The 27903-nt window shown below is 41.7% G+C and overlaps 1 protein-coding gene across 1 annotated transcript in view; it reads right to left on the minus strand.

Annotated features, from left to right (window-relative positions):
- Positions 1–27903, minus strand: part of LOC111150822 (dynein axonemal heavy chain 14) — a 319964-nt gene that overhangs the window by 103572 nt on the left and 188489 nt on the right. The window contains exons 43-53 of the mRNA XM_022508439.1: positions 23857–23973; positions 21263–21421; positions 19893–20025; positions 18493–18554; positions 17380–17564; positions 15285–15413; positions 14037–14174; positions 12522–12689; positions 11253–11423; positions 8191–8358; positions 7387–7479 (exon numbers count right to left, since the gene is read on the minus strand). Of these exons, the coding sequence (XP_022364147.1) occupies positions 7387–7479; positions 8191–8358; positions 11253–11423; positions 12522–12689; positions 14037–14174; positions 15285–15413; positions 17380–17564; positions 18493–18554; positions 19893–20025; positions 21263–21421; positions 23857–23973 (1523 nt within the window). The remainder of the gene's footprint in view (positions 1–7386; positions 7480–8190; positions 8359–11252; positions 11424–12521; positions 12690–14036; positions 14175–15284; positions 15414–17379; positions 17565–18492; positions 18555–19892; positions 20026–21262; positions 21422–23856; positions 23974–27903) is intronic.

The raw sequence follows: 27903 nt of genomic DNA on the forward strand, positions 1-27903 counted from the left end.
CATTCCTTGACCCCAGGCCCAGGCAACCATTAGCACACCTTCCGTCTCTGTAGCTTTCCTAGCCACTGAATCGTACACACGAAGTCTTGAGCATCTGCCTCCTCACTTAGCATGACGGCTTTGTGGTTCTTGCATGTGGGAGCGTCTATCTGCCGTCTGTCCCTTTTTATTGCTCAATAGTATCCTCCTGGATGGGACCTACTGATGGATGCTTGGGAGCACGTCCACCTCGTGGCTATTCCGACGATGCTCACGGGAACACGCACGTGCACGTTGTCCAGCGAACGTTTGCTTTCTCTTGTATAGATACAGAGAAACGGAACTGCTCCGTTAAAGGGTAAATCAGGGTCAACGTCGTGAGTAATGCTCAAACTGTTATTCCAAGCAGGTGTACCACTTTACGTCCATGCTGGCCATGGGCATGGGTTCCGGCTTATCCACAGCCCCGCCAGCACCATGGCGTTTCCAGCGCCTTTCCCTAACGGCTCGCGATGGCGGGGAGTCTTCGCATGGACTTGCCTGCATTTGTGCGTCTTTTGTTAAATCTTTTGTCCCCTTAAAAAAATAAACTTTTTGATTTTAGGAGAGTTTTTGATTCACAGTAAAATTGCCAAGATAGAAAAGAGAATTTTCATACACCCCACATTCCATTTCCCCTACGGACATCTAACTAGTAGGATATACTTGTTACCATTAAATGAAACAGTATCGATACATTATTATTAACTGGAATCCATACTTTATTCAGAATTCCTTAGTTTTTACCTAACATTCTCTTTCTGTCCCAGGATCCCATCAGGGACATATTATTTTTACTAGTTCTGTCTCCTGAGGCTCCTCTTGACTGTGACAGTTTCAGACTCTCTTTTTTTGTTTTCTTTTGATGACACTGATGGGTTTGAAGCGAGCTGGTCAGGCATTTTGTAGAATGGCTCTTGTTTGAGATTTTCTTGATGTCTTCCTTCTGACTAGACTGGGGTTATGTGTTTCTGGGAGGAAAGACCACGGGGATAAAGTGCCGTTTATCAACATGATTTATCACCATTAATTGTGGACCTTGGTCACCTAGATAAAGTAGTCAATGTCAGGCTTCTCCATTGTGAAGTTCCTGTTTTTCCCCTTTTCACACTGCATCCTTCGGGAGAAAAGGACTAAAGCTCACAGTGAAGGAGTGCGGAGTTATGCTCCAATTTCATATGCTAACCTTCGCATACACACATTCCTATAAATATGTCTGTTATAACCATATACATGAAACCAAACACGAGTTCAACTGCTGTCTTCAACTCTCACCCATCACCACATGGATCACTCTAGCCTCTTCCCCTTGCTTCTGTAAGCTCCTGCTGCAACCGTGAGAACACTGGCTCCCACCACCTGCCACCCTCTACTTAGTTACTCAGCTGGGATATACACGCACAGTGCTATCAGAATGGTGACCTCACTCCCACAGGAAACTACTTGATTAGTTACAGTACAGTGCTGACTTACAGTGTCTCTTGACATTAGTCTTACAGAGTCTGCTCATTTCCAAACTTTCTTAGGTCAGTTCCTTTCCCTCCCACCCTCTTCAGGGAGATTCCTGCACACACTGTAACATAGTTCACTTGTTTTGTCACTTTCTGCATTCCATCCTGGGACTCCCCAGACCTCTTAAGTGGTTTTTTGAAACTACCATACACTAAGGTTTGCTCTTTGTGCTGTGAGTTCATGGGCTTTGACAAATGTATGGTGTCATGTACTCACCATTACAGCATTGCACAGAACAGTGTCACCACTCGGCTATCTTGTGTTTCATCTTCCTTCCTCTCTCCAAACCCTTGGCAACCGCCAATCTTTTTACCATCACCATAGTTTTGTCTTTCCCAGAATGTCATATAATTGGAATCATATGGTGTGCTGTATTTCCAGACTGACTTCTTTCAGTTAGCAATATGCCTTTAAGATTTGTCCATGTTTTTTTGTGGCTTGATATCTCATTTCTTTTTATCTTTGAAAAATATTCCATTGTACCCCAGTTTATCACTTACTGAAGGACATATTGGTTGTGGCCAGTTTTTGAATAAAGTCACTATAATTATGCATGGGAAGGCTTTTTTTTTTTGAGGATCTAAGTTTTCAAATATGTTAGGTAGATACATAGGAGCATATTGCTAGACTATATGGTAAGGCTATCTTCAGCTTTGTAAAAAACCACCAAGTTATCTTTCTAAGTGACTGTGTCATTCTGCATTCCCATCAGCAATAAATGAAGAGTTCCTGTTGCTATCTTTACTAGCAATTCCTACTATCCCCCCTCTTTTTAAAAAAATTTGGTCATTCTAATAGGTGTGAAATGGTATCAGATTGTTTTCCCTAACAACAAGTGATATTGAGAATCTTTTTATATGCTTTTGTGAGGTGTCTGTTTTTAATGGGGTAGTTTGTCCTTAGGATTTTCTATAAACAGGATTATGTGGAATGTGAATAAAGACAGTTTTACTTCCTGTAAGGTAAGTATCTGGATGCCTTTTTTCTTCTTTTTCTTATCTAATTGCACTGACTACAAACTCTAGTGTAGGGTTGAACAGAAATTGAGAGAGAAAAACATCTTTGTTTTGTTCCCAGTCTTAGGGGAAAAACATTTAGTCTTTCATCTTTAAGCATGTAAGTTTTCCACAGATGCCTTTTATTAGGCTGGTGAAGTTCCCTTCTATTCGTTTTTGCTAAAGAGTTTTTTAAAAAAATTATTAATGGTATTAGATTTTATCAAACACATTTTCTGCACAAATGATCATGTGGGTTTGCCTTATATTCTATTAATACGGTGCTTTATATTACTGTGTTTTGGATGTTTAGTCAAACATGCATTCCCAAGATAAAGCTCACTTGGTCATGGCACCTGATGCTTATATGTTATTGCATTCAGTTCATTAATATTTTGTGTAGGAATTTTACAACTATATCATTCTTCCTTAAATGTTTGGTAGAATTCTCCAGGGAAGCGTTCAGCCCTGGGCTTTTCTTCATGGGAAGTTTTCAAATTCCCAATTCAATCTCTTTGTTTAGGTCCTTTCAGATTTCCTCTTTCTTTGGCTCAGTCATCTGTGTCTTCCAAGCAAGTGTCCATTTCATCAAGGCTATCCAATGTGCCAGCACACAGTTGTTCATACTCTTCTCTTACAATCCTTTGTTTCTGTAATGTTGGTTGTTATGTCCTCTCTCTAATTCCTGGTTTTAATAATTTTAATAATGGACTCTTTTTCCTCTTTTTCTCTTGGCTTGTTGATTTTGTTTATCTTTTCAGAGAACAAACCTTTGGTTTCATTGATATTCTCTATTCTTCTTCTGTTCTCTACTTCTCTCATCTTTATCAATTCCTTCTTTCTGCTTGCTTTGGGGTTTAGTTTTCTTTCCTTCTTTAGTTTCCTAATGTGGGAGGTTAGGTTATATGAGGTTTTTCTTTTTTTAAATTTAGGCCTTTATATCTTATACACATTTACCTCTAAGTACTGCTTTGTGTATGCTGTATTTTAATTTATCTCAAAATATTTCTCAATAGGTTTTGAGATTTATTCTTTCATTCACTGGTTATTTAACAGTATATTGTAAAAATTCCACATTTTGGGGAATATTTCAAATTTCTTTCTGTTATTGATTTCTACTTTAATTCTGTTGTGTTCTGAGGATGTACTCTGAATGACTTCAGTCCTTTTAAATGTATTGAGTCTTGTTCTACAGCCTGGCACATGGTCTATGCTGGAGAATGTTCCATGTGTGCTTGAGAAGAATGTGTATTTTGCAGTTGGAGGGAAGGAGTCTGGTGTCTATGTCAATGAGGTCAAATTGTTTTACAGTATTGTTGACATATTTATATCCCTGTTGGTTTTTTATCTAGTTGCTCTAGCAAAGGTTGAGAGTGCGGATATTGAAGATTCCAATCATTACTGTTACACTGCTCATTTTTTTCTCTTCAATTCTGTCTGTTTGGCTTCACATATTTTGGGGCTTAGCTGTTAGGTGTGTGTGTTTATAATTGTTGTATCTTTCTGATGATTGATGCTTTTATCATTATAACATCTTTCTTTTTTCTCCAACACTTATTTTTTCCCCCTGAAAAGTCTATTTTGTTTGCTATTAGTATAACCCACTCCAACTCTCTTACGGGGTTTATTGGCATGAATTATCTTTCTCCATTTTTTAAAAAAGATTTTATTTATTTATTTGTCAGAGAGAGAAAGAGAGAGCAAAAGCAGGGGGAGCAGCAGAGGGAGAGGGAGCAAGAGACTCCCCACTGAGTAGAGGACCCAGTGCAGGACTCCATCCTAGAACCCTGGGATCATGACCTGAGCTGAAGGCAGATGCTTAACAGACTGAGCCACCCAGGCACCCCAACCATCTTTCCATTTTCAACTTTGTGTTTCTGAATCTAAAATGCAATTCCTGTTGACAGCATATGATTAGATTTTTTAAAAAATCCTGTCCTGTCCTACAATCTCTGCTTTTTTTTTTTTTTTAAAGATTTTATTTATTTATTTGATAGACAGAGATCACTAGGCAGAGAGGCAGGCAGAGAGAGAGGAGGAAGCAGGCTCCCTGCTGAGCAGAGAGCCCAATGTGGGGCTTGATCCCAGGACCCTGAGATCATGACCTGAGCCGAAGGCAGAGGCTTAACCCACTGAGCCACCCAGGCACACCTAATCTCTGCTTTTTTATTGCAACATTTAGTACATATATATTTACTGTTATGAATGATATGATTTGATTTACATCTACCATATTGCTGTTTTTTAATGTCTTGTGTCTTTTCCCCCTTTGTTTCTCCTCTAATCTTCTCATGGTGTTAACTCAGTATTTTTTCTAGAGTTCTATTTTAACTCTTTTGTTATTTTATGTTATGTATTTTTTTAGGGTTTTTTTTTTTTGATGGTTTCTCTAGGAATTACATTGTATATTTTAATTTTTTTATCTACTTCAGATTAATATTAACTTAATTCCGGTAAAATAGAGAAAGTCTGCTCCAAAATAGCTCCATTTGCTCCTTTCTCTTTTGTGTTATTATTATATATACTAAATCTTTATGTTATTAGCCCAAAAATAATTTTGTAATTACTGTTTTATGCACCTATCTTGGAAAGTAGTTAAAAGAAAAATATATTTATACTGTCTGTGGTAGGTACTATAATATCTTTGCCACCTTCACCCCCAAATGTGTCACCTCATGATCCCTAGAGCCTGTGCTCTTGTATGGCAAAAGAGACTTTGTCAATGTGATGACATTAAGGATCTTGAAATGGGGAGAAGATTTTGGATAACCTGGTTGAGCTCACTCTAAATACACGAGTCCTGGGTGCCTGAGTGGCTCAGTGGGTTAAAGCCTCTGCCTTTGGCTCAGGTCATGATCTCAGGGTCCTGGGATCGAGCCCCACATCGGACTCTCTGCTCAGCAGGGAGCCTGCTTCCTCCTCTCTCTCTGCCTGCCTCTCTGCCTACTTGTGATCTCTGTCTGTCAAATAAATAAATAAAATTAAAAAAAAAAAAAACAACACACGAGTCCTAAACAGCAGGGAATCTTTCCTGGCTGTGGTCAGAGAGACAAAGGGAGATGTGTGACAGCTGATGAAGGGTTAGAAATACGGCACGTTGCCAGCTTTAGAAATGGAAAAGGCGGGTCATGAGTCAAGGCAGGAGGGCAGCCTCTAGAAGCTTGTTTTCTTGTTCTGGTAGTTCAGTTATACAATCCCGCTGAACTAAGTAATGCTTACTTTTAACAAGTCATGTGTGATTTGCTTTTTACTTCTTTATCTATTCAACTAATCTCATTTGAATTGACCAATCTAGATGATGACGGTTTTTTAAAATGTGTTTTAAACGTTCTTCATCAAGTCATTATGTTCCCTCTAGATGTTAATCCCTGCTGAAGCCTTGCAGGCTAGGTCAGCTTCCGGTTACCTTACCATTTTACACAAGTGAATCCCAGGGCAAAGATCTGTTGATCCGCTGATGATGTTTAATTGGGCAAAACAGTCCCAGGATCAGGGAGGAAACAGGGACTTGCCATGCTTTACCTTGTATTTTTAACAGGGGCTCTGATAGGACGAAAGGGTCATGAGAAATCATTGTTAAAGAGGTAAATATCTAATTGAGCATTAGGTCTTTTACAAATGCTCTGAATGCATTCTCAGGATTTCAGAATTGAGAACTCTTTGTAAATTCACTTGTTATTGGTAAAATAAGCAAACTGAGAGTTTGTGCCATTTGGGAGTTAAAAATAATCCATTATTAACTGGAATAGAGAAAACCATAGATCTTATGGAGCTTATGTTCTAAATGTGGAGACAGATAATAAATAAATGAAAAGTTAAATACATAAGATCAGATAATGCTAAGGTCTAGGGAGAAAAAGCAGAAAAAAGGGACAGAGTGACAGGGGCTGAGGGGAGGGTAGAAGATATATTTTAGATAGGGGAAGCAGGAATCCTGGGGGCGGTGGGAGTGGTTTGGGCGGGGTGGTGGCAATTGAGATGCAAACGAGCGCAGACTTGAGATATATTTTGGAATCTGTATTGCGGGATGTAGTGTGGGGCGTGACAGAAAAGCATCCAGAACAAGGGGTTCCTGGGTTTCCAGCTAGAGCGGTAGATCTATGTTGGTGGCATCTGTGAGGTGGGCAAGGTTAGTAAAGAAATAGTTTTGGTGGAGGAAATATTTGCTTTTGTATTTTTGCCTTAATTCTATTTTTTAGTTTTTAATTCCTTTTAATCAGTCTTAATACATGTCTGTTTAAATAAAGTTCTAGTAGTTCTGAATGCAAAACAAGTCATTTTGGGAAAAAATGATGTGGATTAAGTAACTAGTTATAAATAACAGAGGTATAAAATACATAAATAATAGGCATAAGCAACAGCTTCAATGTTCATAAATACTGTGATTCCTATAATTGGCTGCATGTGTTGGATTTTATTTAGCCTTCTGAAAGCTTTTCTCTGTTCAAGTTATTTGGGGATCTTCCAAAAATTTAACGCCCACTTGTTTTCATGAGCAGTAGAACTTTGTGCAAAGACTCAAGTTTCTAAATCGATATTCCAGGAAATGTACCATCTTCAAAGTCAAGATTTGTCTGCACAGAGACAACATTGGTTTGAGGATATGCTAGAGATGCTGCCTGCTTATCACTTCTGTTCACATCAAATGATTTCCCAAAACAAGCATTTTTATGTGCTGAAACATTTCTTACGCAAACTCCAGAGAGGAAGGTCACCCTGTGTGGGAATCTGGGGGTGCAAGCTTTCACAAAGAGAAAGTCTGCATAAATAAAACTTCTGTAAGTGAGGTAGATTTTATCAGATTTCCTCAGTTGTTATTTTGAAACTTATTTTGAAACTATGGAATAATTTAAGCTCCTACCAGTAGCATGTGACTCCCCGGCTGCCGAAGGACCCTCGCGGCTCTGGCGATGTGCTCTATGGCTTCCTTGAAGAACACCATGGAATGAAAAATCTGGCGGAGGAAATGGGACAGATCAATTGGTGACAGGCACAGAAATAGCGAAGGTTCACTGCAGTTTTAGGTACAAGGATCCGGGAATGAGAGGGACGATTTTGGTAATCCAGCAACCTAGACTCATTAAGCCGATTTACATCCATGAGAAATCAAGGTGCATCACGAGGACTGTCACTATGCCAGTGTTGCTGGGAGCAGGACCACAGGAGTCACAGGCTCGAGGGAAGAGAAGGACGAGAACAACAGCATCGGTGCTGTTCTGCTGCGGCTCTGTCTTGGGGGGCCTCCTGCTGAGGGAAGAGTCCCAGGAAATGGGACTCTGGCATCTACAGTTTCTTCAGGGCCTCTCGTCCGACACCTGCCTGCCCCGGGCAGTGGTGCCAGAGGTGCTGCTCCCTGCTTCTCCTTTGCACATGCACAGAGGGAGAGAGAATCCCAAGTAGACGCCCAGTTGAGCACAGAGCCCAATGTGGGGGTCGATCCCAGGACCCCAAGACCATGACCTGAGCCCAAATCAAGAGTTGGATGCTTAACCGACTGAGCTACCCAGGTGTCCCCCTTTCTCTTGTACGCACACACATGCCTTGGAAATATCTGCTGTGAAATAAATATAGCCATCTGTGTGCATGTATGTAAATGACCTGTGTGCACACACATACACATACACACACACTCCTCAGAGTCTACACAGAGCATGTCTGTCTGTACCTCCAAAGACGCGGAGCTCAACTTCATTTGGAATTCATTCAGTACGTTGGCGAGTTTATGGTAGTCATTGGTGTTCCGGTAGATCTTTTTCCTATGGGCCGTGTTTATATCCAAGAAATCCACAAATACAGTGGAGTCGTTCATCAGTTTCTCTTTGGTCCACTGAACCTATTGTAAGATGATCATTCAGGAGTATGTGTTAATAGCCAAATTCTACTCGTTATCAAAACTAATGTAACAGATCTGCATCAGAGAAGCTCTTGGCACAGCAGATCAAGGTAGGCCTCGGGAGCTCTTCGCCTTTTGTGCGCTGTGGACCGGTGTTGGCAGTGAAACCAATGGACCCTTTCTCAGAATGGTGTTTTGAAATACATACAGTACAATACAAGGGTTGCAAAGGAGACCAAATGGTATTCTATCAGAAAGTGCTGCACCCGCACTGTACCCACGTGGGTCTTCCACGTGGGTCTCAGCAACCCCCTTCCCTGCCAGCCTGTGTCTAGCGCTGGAAATTCCTAGCAGGCACCCAGGAAACACAGTTGGGTGGCAGGACAACATGATGGGTAAAAGGGTATCTGGAGTCCGCTGTCCTGGGTTGGTTGGACTCCACCGCTTACCTAGCTGTGTAACCTGGGGCAAGTTTTTCACCCTACTCTGCCTCAGTTTCTTCATCTGTAAAGTGAGGATAGCAAGAGGACCTCCATCACGGAGGCATTATATAGATTGAGATGAGTAATGATATAGAAAGCTCTGGAAACAGTGTCTGCCACATTGCAAGTGCAAAGACTGTTAGCATTATCACATTTTATTTTTTTAAAAATGAAAATAAGCCAGCCAACCAACTGATTAAATGATACCATACAAACCCAAATCCTCAGAGCATTAATTTATATCTTTCTCTCTTTAAGGAAGATTGGGTCAGTATGTCTTCGATTTGGGGTCTTGTAGCTGTTCCTGCTGTAAGGGCAAGCCGTGTGTCCCTGAAGTACGCGCGAGGTCACGACCAACCACCTCTACATCTGTTGCTTGGTTGGCCTGGCAAAGCCTGAAACCTGGACTGTAGGGGCTATTTATAGGAGGGATTTTGTGAACTTCACCCGGGGCAGGAATGAGCTCTCTTTCATTATTTTAGCAAAATTTCTCCGTCCCTCCTCCCTCCTCCCTCCATTCTTCCTTCCTCCCAGTTATCTTTATCGAGCACCAATGGAGAGGAAGGAAGGATGCCGGATTCTGGCAATTTAGGAAGAGACAGGAATCAGTGAGTTTGTTCTCAAAGAATCCATAAGGTTAGAGAGAGAGATAAGTAACTACATTATAATGAGTTCTAGGATAGGAAAGTCCACAGTCCTGCGAGAACACAAAGAAGGGACCCTCAAGCTGGAAAGTGTGCGGTGTTGGCCAGCAACACCCACTGAAGGAGGAAGGACGAGCTGAATCTGGAAGGACGGCCAGAGGCGTCCCAGAGGTGTGGAGCAGAGGCGGGGGAGATGCCCTGCACTCCGGCTAGGACGTGGGGCTGAGGGGCTGCCGTTTCTGGCATGGATGCAGGCTGGGAGAGTACTGCCGGTCACCAAGGTGGGCAACATCGGGCCCAGGCACCAGGAGGAGCTAGGAGCGCAGTGGGCAAAGCCTGGGAATGGTTTTGCAAGTGGTTTTGCGTGTTGAGCCTGAAGCACCCCTAGCACCATGAGCTGGACTTAGAAGACAAACCCAGGTCTGACTCTCGAGTTCAGGTTCTTTCTGCCAATCCACCTGTCTGTTTCTGAAATATAGACACAAGGTCCAGTTCTTCCCCACAGCTTACATTTATTGGGTGCTTACTGTATATCAGTAACTGCTCTAAACTCAAATGAGCACTGCTGATTCTCAACACAGCCTCCCAGGTGGGTACAGCTGCTACCCCAACTTCAGAGACAAGGTGTGGAGACACGGGGATCCCCTGCCACAGCTCCATACCTGCTCAGGGGAGGGGCTGGGCTTTAAAGATGGGCAGGGTCCATGTAGGGAGCCTCTATATTCAAGTGCTTCTCAGGCTGCTGGGGGAAGGAAAACAGGAAGAGTACACGAGTGGGCTGGGGAGTCTCATCTCTGAGCAGGGCAAACGGGAAAAGTAGGGATGAAAGGAGTCTGACGTGTCATGGAAGAGCAGCCCCAGGGACACCGGGCCACGTCTGCGGGACTCCACAGTGAGTGGTGACGTGCAGGTGAAAGAGGACTGCCCCGATTGCTCCGTGGAGATGGGAGGGTGGGGCTGTGCGCTACCGTGAACAGTTCCGTCAAGGAGGATCTGGGCTGAAGAGCAGAGAGCTTGCACTAAAAGGAAATAATGATGGGAGGGTCTAGAAAATATTTTTTAAAAGCCTTTTAAAAGCCTTCTGGATTTGTGACTAGTCTTAAACGTACATATATACATGTACACAGTACACACACATATATACACAGGAACACAGATCTACGTAAATGTGTTTGCATGCATGTCTGTATTTCTAGATGTAAGGTTCATACCCAAAAGTCTTCTTTTTTCCTATTGTGAATTCATTCTATTTCCTGGCCTCCTATGAACAGGGCAAGAGAAAGCAGCACCACCAAAGAAGACAGAAGAGGAAGGAGGAGTCACCTCTGGAAGGAATTCTGAAGGACCCCCCAGTTCTCTCGAGAGGAGCTCGCACATGGCCTCGCAAAGTTGCTGAGATCTCCCTTCTGCTTCCCCACCACCCTTGTGGTGGGGCTCAGTCTCCTGAACTGCTCTCCTTCCTTCCGGACCTGGAGTCCAGGGGCACCACAGAGACCAAAGTTCAAGGGGCTGGAGCTACGGAGACTGAGCACTTCCACCAGTCCTGGAGAAACCTGAGCGGGGTCAGGGCTGGTGAAGGCCAAGGACATCAAGACCTTGTCATTTCCATCCTATCAAATCTATGCTCATTTAGACATTAATTATCAAGTGGAAAATGGGATTGTTAATGATGTTGTTACTAATGTTATAGGAACAGCGGAGGGCTTTCAGGAAACAGCTCCTTTGCCCAAGATAACCATTTAAAATAATTTTTAAAATAGAGGTTTACCTGAAAATAATTCTCAATTTCCTTTGAGAGAAGTTGATAGAAAAGCCGTTTTTCAGTGTATTCAATCAGGCGATCGTGAAACACTCGGGTGGCTTCGTGAACAAAGAGCAGAGCGGCCATCTCTCTGGAGTTGATGACAACCCTCTCAGCTTGCAGCAGCCCCAGGAGAAGCTGTGAGAGATTGAAACGTTAGGTTTTTAACATAGCAGGTAGTATGTGAAGTAGAGGCTCAATTTTTGCAGGTTTACGATTCCATAAAAATAGAAGCGATTATCTAGGTACGAATTGTCCATTTCTCCAAGTGATAAGCTAGATTTTTGATGAGATGGGCAGGTTAATACTCAGGGAAAACTGACACAGCACCCCCCATGAAGGGAGAGGGGATGAGGACCACTGGGCCTGGCTTCTGAGGTCTCGCTGGCCTGGGAAGTCACGGGTCCTGACTACGGTGCTGAGGTGGGCTGCCCGTGGGGTTGGGGACGAGCTTCTTCACGCTGATGTTCTAAGATTCTGAATGTGGATGAAAAGAACTTATAACGCATTTCAAACATGATTTGCACTATTTTGGACCACAGGCCCATGGTAAGGAGAGAAAAACTGAATTCCAAAATTGTTTTTCTTGGGATGCCTGCATGGCTCAGGTCAGGATCCCAGGGTCCTGGGCTTGAGTCCCACATTGGGCTCCCTGCTCAGTGGGGAGCCTGCTTCTCCCTCTGCCTCTGCTGTTCCCCCTGCTTGTGCCCTCTCTCTGACAAATAAATAAAATCTTTGAAACCCCCCCAAATTGTTTTTCTTAATGTTTTAATTCTGAAAATTATTTGATCAAGGCTAATGACTAAGGCGGCACGGATGGCAACATTTCCCGTTGGAAAAAACAAGGCTCATGGGAATTACAAGCATATTTACAAAATGCATACAGGCTTTCATTTTCAGAGAGCAGAAATAATATCTCAGAAATAAGGCAAAACCGAAAGCCACGTCATACCCTTGCCACTGAGAATCTCAGCCAATATTCTAACAGTCTGAGCGGCTTCGTCACGGAGTTCTCCACAAGGAATTGTTTTAATGATTCTTTCTAAAGGGCTCTCAGGGTAAACTGCTAATGAACAGCAAAACTAATCAACTTGGATTCCTTTTCCCCCCTTCTCGAACAATTGAATGTTTACAGTGGAGAAATGGGGAGAGAGAGAGAGAAGGTCAATTCAGTAAAATCACATTTCCTTAACTTACAATTTAAAGTTAAGCTAGGGAATGAATTTTAAAACACACCTTAAACACATCTCGAAGATTAAACAGGTAGTGGCATTTCGCTGGGGTTGGCATCATATTCTGACATACGTGAGAGTAGACGGCGAGAGAACACGCTATTATCTGATCCTTACATTTCTGAACATTGGATGTGAAGTTATTGATGGAGAAATACATTCCCAAATGAGCCTTTAAAAAGAAATTTTAATAGTCAGCCCGAAAGTTTAAGCATACTTTCTTCCTAATTAATCCCCCCACTGAAAAGGAGATGTATTACTATCATGGAGGATGAATGACATTTAAAATGTTAGTAACCAGAATCCACTTTAAACCAAATAGACTAATACAAAGACACTGCAAGTGTCACAAACCGGGGGGAAAATCCCACTTCGTCTGAGTTTGGTGAATGATCTAGAGGCATGTATTGCCGCTCTCTGGGGACAATTTATGCCCCATGTGAGTATATACCATGGGTGCTGACAATTCTCCCACCCCCCTTGCTCCCCTGTAGAGGCTACTAGATGGACTACTAAGTGATAGAACTATTTTCTCATTTTGGGTTGCTGCATGTATATATATATATATATATATATATATTCTTCTACATTAGGATTTTTAAAAAAGATTTTATTTATTTATTTGACAGACAGAGATCACAAGTAGGCAGAGAGGCAGGCAGAGAGAGAGGAAGGGAAGCAGGCTCCCTGCTGAGCAGAGAGCCCAATGCGGGGCTCGATCCCAGAACCCTGAGATCACGACCTGAGGCAAAGGCAGAGGCTTTAACCCACTGAGCCACCCAGACGCCCCTACATTAGGATTTTTAAATTGGTGGGTTGTTGTTGATCATGTGCAGAATTACCAAGGGCTTTTTGAAAAACAGATTTAAACATTAATCTTTAAATTTTATATTATAAAGAAGAAAAACACATGATGAGCTTTGAAAAAATCAGTAATCTTGCATAACATTTTTTTTCTTTCCTTTTTTTTAAAGTAGGCTCCAGTGCAGGGCTTGAACCCACAGCCCTGAGATCAATACCTGAGCTGAGCTCAAGAATCGGACACTTAACTGACTGAGCCACCCAGGCGCCCCTCAAATTTATTTTTCTAATCAAACCAGATTTCAAGTTGAGCTGTTTTTCTAATAAGATATTTCAGATTTTTTTATTTTGTGTTCTGTAAAGAAATGAAGAGAACAAACCAAGACAGAAGACTCTAGGAGAGCTTGCTAATAATACAGGCTCCTGAGCACCTCCCCCCTTCCCAAGATATGCTGGATCTGGGCCTTCAAGAATAAAGTCGCAGGATCCACATTACACGTGCATTACACATGCGCTGCATGTATTTCTAATGCACACTGACTGATGTTTTGGTTACTTTGAGACAGGTGACAACCACAGGCCGGAAAGGGGAGGGGGGGAACAAAACCCATCGCCTTAAGGAATTGTCTTTCAGTATCAATGGCTTTAAGTTCTTGAGTCTTCTCATATACCATGAAAATAAAATTCTGTTTGGCAGAAAACAAGCTAGATGCATTACCTGGAAAATAGCCCGCAAGGCGTGCTGTGGAGGGTGAGGCAGCACCAGGATGGAAAAGTGCTTGAGCAGACGTGGGCTGGCATGCCTCCTGACCGCTGCAGGGGCACAGGCTGCCACCAGAGAAAGATCTTGAATGTTCTGCGGGAAGCATGAAAAGGACAGGTACATGCATCCATAGAAAATGAATTATCATCCACTTCCCAGCCCCCAGTGAACAGAAGATTTCAATGTTTAGACAAAAAGACGATTTACTGCAAAAACAAAAACTCTGACAGTAATAGAATCGATCTTCTTGGAAGTAAATGAAATCCTCAAAAGCAATTTCGAGGGCTGTTCCTTCTAGAAGGCTTTCTAAATGTCCTCAAGCCATAGCTTGTCTTTGAAGAAGCAATTACTGGACCCTGAGCAACATGGCTGAGGCAGGCAGAGGACTCTGGTGCTGAGGCAGGGCTCGGGAGCATGGAGTGAGTCTCCAGGGAAGCCAAGGTTGTGCAGGTCACCTCCTGGGGACCTTCCTGCCCGGGCTGCATCTGGATTCTTCTCCTGGCTGCGTGCTGACGGTGGTTCCGACACTTGGGTGTCCCCGCTGACACCACGCACCAGCCAGGGTACTGTCCAGGATCGCTGGCCCAGGTCTGTCTGAGTCATGAACCTGTTTGTAATGCAACCATTTAATTCCACAGACAAAGTCTGTTCTGGAGTGCAGGGCTCGTGATGTCCAGGGAAGGAACCGGGTGAGGAGACAAGTGCATTTGCTTTTTCAAAAACTGCAGCCATTCTGATTCGGTTCAATGTAAGGAAAACAAAGACACAGGAATCCTGCCCTGGGAATCTGCTGGACTTTGCAATGGTACTGAACATCCCTGATCTGTGATCTTGCAAATAAAGACGCAGAGCGGTCTTACCCAGACAGTAAGGATGTGCCGGGAAACATTTTCACTAGCTTTTTTCATCTATATTCACAGCTGCTGCCCTGAAAAATCTGATGAACTATTGATGTGATTAATAGTGAGCATTTATTTGACTCAGAAATTAAACCTATAGGGCCATACTCATAACTTTCACTAACAGTGAATCCTACGGAGCCGAGCAGAATGACAAAGATGCCACTGGCATGGTTCAAGTAGGGTTTCCAATGTGTTCTGCATGTTCATCTGACTAGAGTTCCTGAACCTCTCAATTCACTCAACACTGTTCTGAATATTTAATTCATTGTTAATGGGGACACAATCTTTGTATATGCTGTACCTTCCAAGTGTTCTTCTTCGTGTCATACAGGCCTCCCATATCTAGTAACTGCCGGATTAATTCCAGGGGCGGCTGAGCTCCGTAGGCGTCTGATTCTGGCACGTTCAGATCATCAATGAACAATATAATCTGGAGCAGGACAAAAGATTTTAAAACATATCACTTAGTATTGCCTTATCTTCTATTACAAATTAGGAATATTAATTACACTAAGGTGTAAGAACAAAGTTATATGAAATGACATGTCTATTTTTCTGTTAAAAAGCAAAAGACCAAATTCCATTTTGAAGAGATGAGTTTAGAAAATGGTAAGTTTTCAAAATAGCAGACAGCACTCAACAAGGCTCTTCTCTTGGTACCTTTCCCTGGGGATGTAGATCTGCTTCTCTTCCTCTTATGATTGTGTTAAAAACAAGACACTACTGTGTATTTACCCCAAAGATACAGATGTAGTGAAAAGAAGGGCCATCTGTACCCCAATGTTTATAGCAGCAATGGCCACGGTCGCCAAACTGTGGAAAGAACCAAGATGCCCTTCAATGGACGAATGGATAAAGAAGATGTGGTCCATATACACTATGGAGTATTATGCCTCCATCAGAAAGGATGAATACCCAACTTTTGTAGCAACATGGACGGGACTGGAAGAGATTATGCTGAGTGAAATAAGTCAAGCAGAGAGAGTCAATTATCATGTGGTTTCACTTATTTGTGGAGCATAACAAATAGCATGGAGGACAAGGGGAGTTAGAGAGGAGAAGGGAGTTGAGGGAAATTGGAAGGGGAGGTGAGCCATGAGAGACTATGGACTCTGAAAAACAATCTGAAGGGTTTGAAGAGGTGGGGGGGTGGGAGGTTGGGGGAACCAGGTGGTGGGTATTGGAGAGGGCACAGATTGCATGGAGCACTGGGTGTGGTACAAAAACAATGAATACTGTTATGCTGAAAATAAATAAAAAAAATGATTAAAAAAAAAAACACAAAAAAACAAGACAATATGGGCGCCTGGGTGGCTCAGTGGGTTAAAGCCTCTGCCTTTGGCTCAGGTCACAATTGATCTCAGGGTTCTGGGATTGAGTCCCACCTGGGGCTCTCTGCTCAGCAGGGAGCCTGCTTCCCTTCCTCTCTCTCTGCCTGCCTCTCTGCCTACTGTGATCTCTGTCTGTCAAATAAATAAATAAAATCTTAAAAAAAAAAAAAAAACAAAAAAACAAGACAATAGGGGTGCCTGGGTGGCTCAGTGGGTTAAAGCCTCTGCCTTCGGCTCAGGTCATGATCCCAGGGTCCTGGGATCCAGTCACGCATCGGGCTCTCTGCTCAGCAGGGAGCCTGCTTTCCCCTCTTTCTCTGCCTGCCTCTCTGCCTACTTGTGCTGTCAAATAAATAAATACAATCCTAAAAAAAAAAAAAGAAAACAAACAAAGAAAATAAGACAATAGGCCCAAAATGGAGTTCCCCATGGCACCCAACCCAGACTTAATGACAGTTTCGACTCATGGAATCCCAAGCCGGTGACTCAGCATTAGGCAGGTCGTTGACCTGATGGACCCCTGCCACCCACTTAGGGAAAGCGACATCACCACAACCAACACGCTTCTTGTCATATAAACCCCACCCCGTTGCCCACCCTTCTGCCTGTTGATCTGTCATTTTGTACAGCTCCTGGAACGCCCTTCTTTTTGCGAGGCGGATGCCTCGAAGATTCATGAATAAGTGAGCAAAGCCAATAGATCCTTACAGTTAACTCAGCTGCATTTTGGTTTTTAACAGTCTCAAGCCATGCTCACAGGAGAAAAACGTGGTCAAATACACCATTACAAACCCACAGGCATCTAACACGTTTTCTGTCTTATCTGGTCATGTTTAATTTAGACTCCAGGAACTTCTTTTGGCTTTCGTAATTCCGAATCAGTAAAATTGATCAATTTTATGCCGATCTGAAAACCGGAGCTTCCGTTTATAAAGTGCATTTTCTGGCGTGTGCAGGAGTGTATGTGACACTTTGCTTTCTCTGTTTACGGTTATTAACGAAAGCAAGTCACACGCGGCTTCAGCAGCACTTGAGATTAGCCCGTGGGACGGGAGGTGTTTTTACCCTGCTGTTCTTCGGCGCTCCAAGAGTGTCTTTGGTTCTTCTGACTAATTTCTTCAGGATCATCTCCTTGGCTTTGGCAGCTGTGATACCGATGCTAAAATTTATCGTTGATATTATAATTCCCTTCTTATCATTTTTCAAGGAACTTTCATCAGTTTTGACTGCTGGCTTTTTAATATGCTTATCTGTTATGCCAAATATGGAAAAGAAACACAGATTTAGAGCACTTTAAGCATATGTGTGATTTATTTTATGGTGTTGGGAAATGTGAACATTACATAATTTTACTCTAGCGTTGTCATTTTCAGGAAATCACTGAGGACAATTCAGTGAGCAAAGGAATACCAACTGGGGAATGTTTCCCAGGACTTCCTTCCTTTGGTGTGGTCTGCAGGGACTCCACAACCACACAGCCAAATACAACAGCAGGGAAGCTGGGGGAACGCTCCGTAGTTTATGCACAACTGACACAAGTACGCTTTTAGGACTTCCAAGTGTCCGGATGTGCAAGGTGGTATGTATGTACTGAAAGCGCACACAGAGGTCTGAAGGCAGCAGGCACCAGTGTCCACTCAGGACACATTCCCTGAGAGCACCCTCCACGAGGGCCACTGCGGATGGTGCGACAGCAAACCCAAAAGTAGACCCAGAACCAAAAACTCCTCTGGCAAGAACCCTGGGGCCAGGCTTCCTTCCCGATGTCTGGGGTCTGTCCCTGCTTTTTCTGCCTTTCCTCTGCAGAAATGGGGTGGCTGCTCCCAGACTTCCGGCTCGAGTTCTCCAGGAGGACCTGAGAATGCATATAGTAACTTCTCCACTGCGTTACTCAGACAAGGGTGAAGGAACAGGAGAGGCCGACCCTGCCTCCAGGGACTTCCAGACTGAGTCCACCATTCTCCCGAGAAGCCGGAGTCCCCACTTGCTGGGAAGCTCTGCCATCACCACCCCCCACTGCTGGGTACAGCAGGGCATTCTGAGGGTGAGTGGGGATCTTTTAGGACTCTCGATTTTAAACAGGCAGTGGAAATCTGTTCATTCTGAGATTCTGGACAAGCACGTGGTGACCTGCACATGGCTGAGAGAGGAAGGAGAGTTACATGACATAATGCGTACCTTGACTTTCAGCTCCTGTCTTGGGAGTTTCAGAAAGCAAGAGGCTGATATTCTGCTTCAGGCTATTGGAATACAAGGTTTTCGAGATTCAAGATTAGCTCGCTTCCCACAGTAGCCAAGCAAACAAAATATAATCAAAGTACCGGTGTGTTTTGGGTTTTACCTCGCTTTCCTACAAGGAAACAAATACTCCTCTTTCCCATTTACACTTTTACAGAGAAGATTGTGCCACTGCCATCACCATTAAGTTCAACAACACAGGCTTACTCTCAAAAACAAACTGGACAAATTCCTAGGGTGCCAGGTTACTGGTGTGCCCGATGGGTAGTAAGCCATTTACTCACTAGTCCCTTTGTAAACGGCACTTTCCCTTGTGCATGGCTCAACAGAAACCCCTTTCACCTTTACTTTGGTCTTGCCTTTAGATGTTGCTCTGTATTGTGATTTCTTTATTAAAATCCTGTTCAGTTTAAACAGTGACCCTGTAGTAAGAGTTCTTTTTCTAGTGTCTGCTACTAATGATTATAATAATTCAGATAAGGAAAGACACCCATGACATTAAATGTTTCAAAACTCATGTCTTGGACTTTTTACAGCCGTATTTAAGCATAGTAGGATCTATTCCAAAATCATTCATGCAACATGCAGGTGGCGGGGCTCCGGCTACCAAGTGCCGTTGGAAAGACGTGAGGAAGTTCAAGATGTCTTGGGAAGACAGGACAGCCTTGACGAGTGCAGGTGGGAGATGGCCTGCAGCGTGGGAGGAATCCAACCGTGTCATTCTGTTCAAACAACAGTGTGCTTCTCTCACATTTTAATTAGAATTAACTTTAAAAGTTTGCACTTTTTATTTGCACAATTTAGAACTCTTTTTCATCCCTCCCTTCAGGAAGAGACACGGAGAACGACAGTTCTTTGTAAAGAACTTTTTTTTTTTTTCAAGTAGGCGCCATATCGTGTGGGTGGAGCCAAATGGGGCAGGAACCCGTGACCCTGAGATCAGACCTGAGCTGAGATCAAGAGTCCCATGTTTAAAGAATATTTCATATTTGATAAGATGAAAATTCTAGTGCAAGAAAACCAATTATATGCAATAGTTTTTGGCAAGTTTTAGGTGTATTTTTCCAGGAAGGAAAATAGTTCATAGCTGTACTTTGTTATGTAAAAAAAAGGAGATTTTAATTTTAGTTATATTTAAAATAAAGGTAAAATCTCTCATTTAAAGGAATTAATCTAGGTGTTAATACTTTGGAAAAGTACAGATTTTCTTCTTCACTTCTCTTTGGAAGAGTTCTGCATTTCTACATAGCAGGTTTGCTTTTTAAAACAAGGCACATTTATATATTAAAGCAAACTTTTTTTTTACCAGACAAATCAAATTTGGTGTTTCAATATACAACCTTGATTTTTTAATTTCACTGTATAGTAGGACTTCTCCTAAGATGGAGCTGTATTTCACATCCAGTGCTCCAGGACCCTCCAACCTCTCAAGCATTTCATTAATGGCACTGGTTTTCCCAACAGCAGGGTCTCCTAAGGAAAAAAAAAAAAAAAAAAAAAAAAATTTTTTTTTTTTTTAGGTGGAAGGAAATGAATAGATGCTAACATATTAAGATGAACCAGTTAACATTTTATATGAAAATTGCATGAAAAAGATTCTTTTCTCCTTTAAAAAACCATGGTTAAGCCTGGGTAAACCAGGACATAAATACGAAATCCTCTCAAATTACTTACAGCTCTGATAAAAGGACATAGTCAGAGTTACCCATTGTTTTTAATCGAAGGCTCATTTATGGCTCTGGCAAATATTCCAGCTTACAGCAGAGAGGAGCTGCTGCATGAAATTCATTTCCCTGAACGTTTCCGTCGACACAATCTGGGGAGAGAGGTGGTGACAAACTACTCCAGCAGAACACGGTCAGGACTGCACAGTCCACCCGATATTAAGAGTAAGAATTTTTTTTTCAAAAGATTTTATTTATTTATTTGACAGAGATCACAAGTAGGCAGAGAGGCAGGTGAGGGGGGTGGGAGGGAAGCAGGCTCCCTGCCGAGCAGAGAGCCCAGTGCAGGGCTCGATGTGGGGCTCAATCCCAGGATTCTGAGATCATGACCGGAGCCAAAGGCAGAGGCTTAACCCACTGAGCCACCGAGGTGTCCCAAGAGTAAGAATCTTCTTAGGCCAAACTGGAGGCAACATATAGATTATGTGAGAGTTCCAGCCTCATTATTTTCCATGTGGAACTCTGGGAGCAATACTAGGGCCACTGGTGATGGGCAACAAAAGGTAAGGAAGGGGTAAAATAAATGTTATGGGAGATGTGGGGCTGTATGCATTAGTCACGTGGTAACCTTAAAAGACGGAAACATTTAAACATCAGGTTGAGGAATTGTGTATTTTTTTTTTAAATCAGGCAGGTTCTTTTAATTTTTTCCTTGTATGTAATTACATTTAATTAGACCAATCTGTGCTCCTTCCGTCAGGGACACTCTAAGGCTGTCAGCCCAATGTGTGCACTGATCCTGTGGTTCTACTTCTGGAATTTGTCTTGGAAGGAACCAAAGGATGAAGATTTATAACGTCCTCACCTGGCAAATGTGGGCAAATGGGCATTCATACACTGTGAGTAGGAATACATATTGACATAGTGTCTAGAGCCTTTCAGAGCATACCCCACCCCCTCAGTTATAAAGTAAAATGTTTAGACTATGTAATTACTAAGCCTGTTCTTAACTCTATAAATTCTCCTTCTTTAAATCTTCCTAATACCTGTGAGAAGTACGGGGCAGAAATTCTTTAAGAGAAAGCTTATGAGGAAAGAGAGGGACACTGTGTCTCGGGTGGCGATATGAGTGATGTTCTCTCCATATTCTGTGATCTTCAACAGGTTTTCACTCGATCCTTCAGGGTCCACTAGCATGGACGTTCCTAAGGTAAAGTTAAAAAGTGTCAAATGACCTATAGATAAACATTAATCTTTTGGGTACTGGATACTTTCTGGAAAAGTCTGGACATTGTAAAACCATGTCAGCAGCTGCAGAGAAGCCAGAATGGACCATCAGTCCCCCAGTCATCTCTGCTGATCTCAGCAGCTGTTCCTTCCACTGGCACTCAGCTGGTGAGCCAGCCCCCACTCCGCCCACACTCCCACCACCCATGGGCCCCTTCTCCTCCCCATTCCCTCCAGTGACAGGAAGAAAGCAGCTCTCCTGCCCAGCCTCCTGCAGTCCTTCAGAAGAACTTCCCTTCCTGGGTAAGCCTTCTCCTCCCCTCATCTGTCTTGTTGCTGTTGAAACTTTCCGATGTACAAATATTTACGTCCTAGTATCTCCCATCTTTTTATTGGTTGAACCAGGGAAAACTGATATCTATTTAGTAAAATTCAGTTGAATATGGGCAATTTCATATGAAATAAAACACACACGCACACACCCCCAAAACTAAACCAAATCTCTCTTGAATCCACAGCTTCCTACAAATTCTACTCTCATTCTTTCCAGTATTATGCAGCTAAACTTCTCAGAAGGGCTTCACATGACAGAGACCTCACTTGCTCATCTTGTAGTCGCTTTTCTAACGCTAGCAACCGACCGGCTGACACACTCGCGTGGGGCACAATTCTGAAGGCCATAAAGGCATGCGGTCGACAGTCTCTTTCCCATTCCCGTATCCTAGGAACGAGTTCCCATACTGTGTATGCCGGTCAGCAACTTTTAAAAACTGAGTATTTGAAGGTATCATGGACTTCTTGCCAGTGCCCCAGCAATGGATATTTATGTTCTTTCCAGGCTTTCGCTGAGTTTAGAGAATATCTCCATGTCATTCTGCACACAGCCTCTCACATGCACAGTTGCTGGGTCGGTATAAACTGGACTACGGTGTAGAATTCTGATGTATACTGACAAGTTGGCTTCCCGTGTTTTCATTCCAAAGCCCTGCGCATCACTAATGGTATTTCTGAGAATCTTCCTCGATTGTCATGAAAAAAAAAATGTGCGGTTTTGTTACGTTTTTGTTTCTGGTGCCAGAGACTGGTCTGGTACCAGGTCCTCTGATTTACTTGGCACAGGCTCAGTTGAAGGTGATGTTGTGATGTTCTGATGTTTCGATTCCTGTTATGGGTTGGCTTTGAAAGCTCAGGAGGGTTTTAGTATCTTTTAAGCTCTTGGCCTACAATTAGGATAAAGTGGGACCAGAGGAAGTTGTATCTCAGATTTGGAGGAAATACCTCTGGTTTCCCATAGAAATGGTAAACTAAGATATTGAGTTATGTGCATTGATACTCAGTTGTTTTTTTGTATGTAGTAATAAAGCTCAGGGTTAAAATAGCCAATATAGCACTAACATATGATACACAACTCAGAGGTTTTAAATAAATATAATCACCCACTAATCCTTACTGTGACAAATATACAACAGAATGCTGGTATAAATCATTTTAAAATCAGAACTTTCTGGATGCTTCATAATTTTGATATCTCTGGTTGTTTTCTGCCAGAAAGTTTTATAACAAAACTTTGAAATTCATTGATGGGAGAAAATTGACTTCAGAGAAATTCAACTCAATTTGCATTTATTGAATTTCTTGTATTTACAAGAACTCTGAAGCCTGATCATTAAGTTCCTGCCTCAAACTTCAACCAAGCTCTCATGGTACAACAACTTTCCATATCTTTGTTTTCTGTAAGTCTGCAGAAGATTGAGAATAAGAACAATGAAGCATATCTGGACATTTGTGAAGCTATGATTCCTTTTTTCTGATAAGCTCTTTCTTTTATAATCAAGTATAGTTCTTACATATATGATTTTCCTATTTTAAAAGAGGTCTTGGTCCTCTCCCTCTTCTGCTTTCAGTAACCACAGCTAATTAAAATATCAAATCTTTCCACTAGCAAGACTTTCAGTGAGCTATAGTTTTACAATGCATAAGTGACTCAGTCAAATAGATTTCGGTTTCTCAGAAAGCAATACTCAGTGGTTATTTTCTTTCTTTTTTTTTTTTTTGTTTTTTAAAGATTTTATTAATTACTTGAGAGAGAGACAGTGAGAGAGAGCATGAGCGAGGAGAAGGTTAGAGGGAGAAGCAGACTCCCCATGGAGCTGGGAGCCCGATGCGGGACTCGATTCTGGGACTCCGGGATCATGACCTGAGCCGAAGGCAGTCGTCCAACCAACTGAGCCACCCAGGCGTCCCCCAGTGGTTATTTTCTTAAAGGCATGTTTTGGAAACACAGGTCTGAGTGGTTTTGCACTAACTCGGAACAGGTCAGTCCTCAAAGTTGCTCATATAACTACTTCTATATATATAAAGCAGTCCCAACATTTTAGGAAAGTCAGAGTATGATTCTGGTAATTCTCCTTACCTTTTTGAATTAGTGTCTGAACAGTAGGAAGTAATTCTGACCACGGTATGAATTCACACTGCTGCAAATCCACAAAATAGCCAAAGATAGAACATTTACCAGATGGTAGGTTGACGCCTATATTTGAAAATGACACATAAATAAGTCCAAGTAAGAAAAGGTTCATTTACGGAATGTTTCATTAATGACATGACCTCTATGTGAAAAATCTGATTGTTGAATCGGAAATAATAACTATTCACCAAGGGTATATCCAAATTTATAAAACAGGCCTATCTTTGTTTTTCCTGCTGATCTTTAATTAAATGAAAATGTCTTTTTATATCCAGAAAATAAGGTGAATCATAATCCGATATCCTTTGAAATCTTATCCAGTTCTGATTATTACCATGTGTTGGATATTATTAAATGAAAGTGTTATACTGGTTTTAGTCAAACCACTGTATTAGGTAACTTGGCTACTTATTTGCAAAGCACATTAGTTTTTCCATTATAAAAGTAATAAATTTTGGGGATACCTGGGTGGCTCAGTGAGTTAAAGCTTCTGCCTTCGGCTCCGGTCATGATCTCAGGGTCCTGGGATCGAGCCCCGCATCGGGCTCTCTGCTCAGCAGGGAGCCTGCTTCCCCTCACTCCCCCTCCCCCCACCTGCCTCTCTCCTACTTGTGATCTCCCTCTCTGTCAAATAAATAAATAAAAATCTTAAAAAAAAGGTAATACATTTTCTTAATAGATTCCAGAAAATACAGAATAAAAGCAAAAGAATTTTCATGCTTTCACCATATGAAGATAACAATGTGAATATTTGATACAGTTCCTTGAATTATTTGTAAAATTTTTATATACCAGAACATTCATTTTTAGGGAGCATACAGTTCTAGGAGTTTTTTTGCTTTTTTTTGTTGTTGTTGTTGTTTTTCCCACCTGAACGTATTTTGTAATCACTATAATGGATGAGATAACAAAACAATCCTAAAACCCTTAAAAAACTCCCTAGTGCTACTCCTTTTGTCTTCTGTTCTAACCCCTGGTAATCACCAATCTGGTTTTTTTGTTTTGTTTTGCTACTGAGTTGTAGTATTATTATTTAATATTTTGGATATTAACCCCTTCTCACATATATGGTTTGCAAATGTTTCTCCTGCTCCATAGGCTGCCTTTTCATTTGGTTGATGGTTTCCTCAGCGGTGCAGAAGCTTTTCAATGTCGTGCAGTGCCACTTGCTTATTTTGGCTTGTGTTGCCCTTACTTTTGGTGTCAATTCCAAAAAAATCATTGCCGAGACCAATGCCAAGGAACTTTCCCCCTATGTTTTCCTCTAGGAATTTTATAGTTTCAGGTCTTACGTTTATACCTTTAATCCATCCTGAGTTAATTTTTGTCCATGGTATGAGATAGGGGTCCAACTTCATTATTCCGTTTGCATGAGAATATGCAGTTTTCCCAGTGCTTTTTATTGAAGAGACCATCTTCCTGGTTGGCTAGGGGTGCCTCATTGGCTCAGTCGGTTGGGAGTCCGCCTCCTGGTTTCGGCTCAGGTCGTGATCTCACGGTTGTGAGATTGAGCCCCACCCTGGGCTCTGTGCTCAGTAAGGAGTCTGCTTCAGCTTCTTTCTCCGTCTCCCCCAGCCCCTCCCTACTGGCACGTGTGCTCTCTGAAGTGAATAAAATCTTCTTAAGAAAATTGGTTGGGGGGCGCCCGGGTGGCTCAGTTGGTTAAGCGGCTGCCTTCGGCTCGGGTCATGATTCCAGGGTCCTGGGATCGAGCCCCGCATTGGGCTCCCTGCTCAGTGGAGAGCCTGCTTCTCTCTCTCTCCCCCTCTCCCTGCCGCTCTGCTTACTTGTGCTCTCTCTCTAGCTTTCTGTCAAATAAACAATAAAAAAAAAAAAAGAAAAGAAAATTGGTTGGGTACATGGGCTTGGGTTTACTTCTAGATCTGTTCTGTTCTATCGGTCTCTGTGTCAGTTTTCAATGCCAGTGCCATACTGTTTTGATTTTTATTGCGATGGAATACAGTTTGAGATAAAGAAGTGTGTGGCCTCCAGCTTTGTTCTTCTTCCACAGGATGGTTTTGGCTCTTCAGTCTTTTCTGGTTCCAGATGAATTTGAGGGTTGTTTTATCTATTTCTGTGAAAAAAGCCACTGCAGTTTTGATAGGGATCGCACTGAATTTATAGATGTCTTTGGAGTACGGACATTTTAACAACTTTAACTCTTTCAACTCATAAGCACAGACTATTTATTTGTGTCTTCTTTGATTCATCAATGTCTTGTAATTTTCAGTGTAGTGATCTTTCACCTCTTTGGTTAATTTATTCCTATTTTACTTCTTGAGGCACTTGTATATGTTAACATGACGCATCATATTTATTGGTTTGCATAAACTGAACCATCTTTGCATCCCAAATCCTGCATGATCATAGTTTGTAATTCTTCTAATGTGATGTTTAGTTTGCTCATTTGGGAGGAAGATTTTTGTATCTGTATTCATTAGGGATATTGGCTTGTAGAGTTTTTGTTGTTGTTGTTGTTTTGTGGTGTCCTTATCTGGTTTTGTTATTAGGGAAATGCTGTCTTGAAAAATGACTTTGGAAGTTTTCCTTTGTCTTCAGTTTTTTTCTTCTTGGAAGAGTTTAAGAAGGACTTCAGTGTTTGACAGAATTCACCAGTGAAGCCATCTGGTCCAGGACTTTTGTTTGACGGGAAGTTTTACTCACTCAATCCCATTACTTGTTTTGGTCTGTTCAGATTTTCTATTTCTTCGTGAAATAGAAGCAGATTGTATGCTTCTAGATTATGTCCCCACTTATTTCAGGCTATCTGATTTGTTGATATATAATTGTGCATAGTAGTCTGTTAGGATCTTTCGTATTTCTATGGTGTCTATTGCAATGTCTCTTTGATTTCTCATTTTATTTGAGCCTTCTCTCTTTTTTCCTTAATCTAGGTAAAGATTTGTCAGTTTTGTTTACCTTTTCAAAAAACCTGTTTCTAGTTTTGTTGATCTTTTTATTGTTTTTCTGGCCTCTTTTAATTATTTCTACTCTGATCTTTGTTATTTCTTTCCTTCCATTAACTTTAGGCTTATTCTTTTTTTCCTTTTTCTTTGAAGTGTAAAGTTACATTATTTGAGATCTTTCTTTTATTGTCATGTGGGCATTTATTGCTATAAAATTCCTTCTACAAATTTTTATTGAAACCCATAAATTATGGTATGTTTTGTTTCCATTTTTGTTTTTTTTAAAACAAATTAAAAAACATTTTTTCAAAAATTTTTTCATTGATTTTTCAGAAGTGTGCTATTTAATTTCTACATACTTTTAATTTTCTAGTTTTCATCAATGGTCTAGTTTTCACAATGGTCAGAAAAGACATGCAGTATAATTTTCAATCTTAATAATTTGTTAAGACTTGTTTTGTGACCAAACATAATGATCTATGCTGGAGAATATTTCCATGTGTGCTTGAGAAGAATGTGCAGTCTGCTGCTGTCAGACTGAATTCTCTGTACATGTCTGGCAGGCCCATTTTCTCTAAACTATAGCTCAGTTCCAATATTTCCTTATTGATTTTTCTCTCTGAACAATCTATCCACTGTTTAAAGTAGGATATTAAATTCCCCTACTATACTGTTCTCTATTTCTTCAGATCTGTATTTGCTTAATAAGTTTAGGTACTCTGATGTTGGGTGCATATACTTTCACAGTTGTTATATCTTCTTGATGAATTGACTCCTTTACCATCACATGATGACCTTGTCTGTTGTTATAGTTTTTGACTTAAAGCCTATGTTGTCCAATAGAAGTATAGCTTAGCTACTACACCTGCTCTTTCAGTTTTCCATTTGCATGGAATACAAATTTGAGCCTCTGTGTGTCCTTGAATCAGAAGTGAATCTCTTGTAGGCAGCATATAGTTGGCTTGTTTTAAAAATCCATTTATATACTTTATATCTTTTGATTGTAGATTTTAATCTATTTACTTTTAAAGTAATTTTGAGGGGGCACTTGTGTGGCTCGGAGGGTTAATCCTCTGCCTTCGGCTTG

Source organism: Enhydra lutris, unplaced genomic scaffold (assembly GCF_002288905.1).
Source record: "Enhydra lutris kenyoni isolate GAN:26980312 unplaced genomic scaffold, ASM228890v2 scaffoldscaffold24, whole genome shotgun sequence".
Classification (NCBI taxonomy): domain Eukaryota; kingdom Metazoa; phylum Chordata; class Mammalia; order Carnivora; family Mustelidae; genus Enhydra; species Enhydra lutris.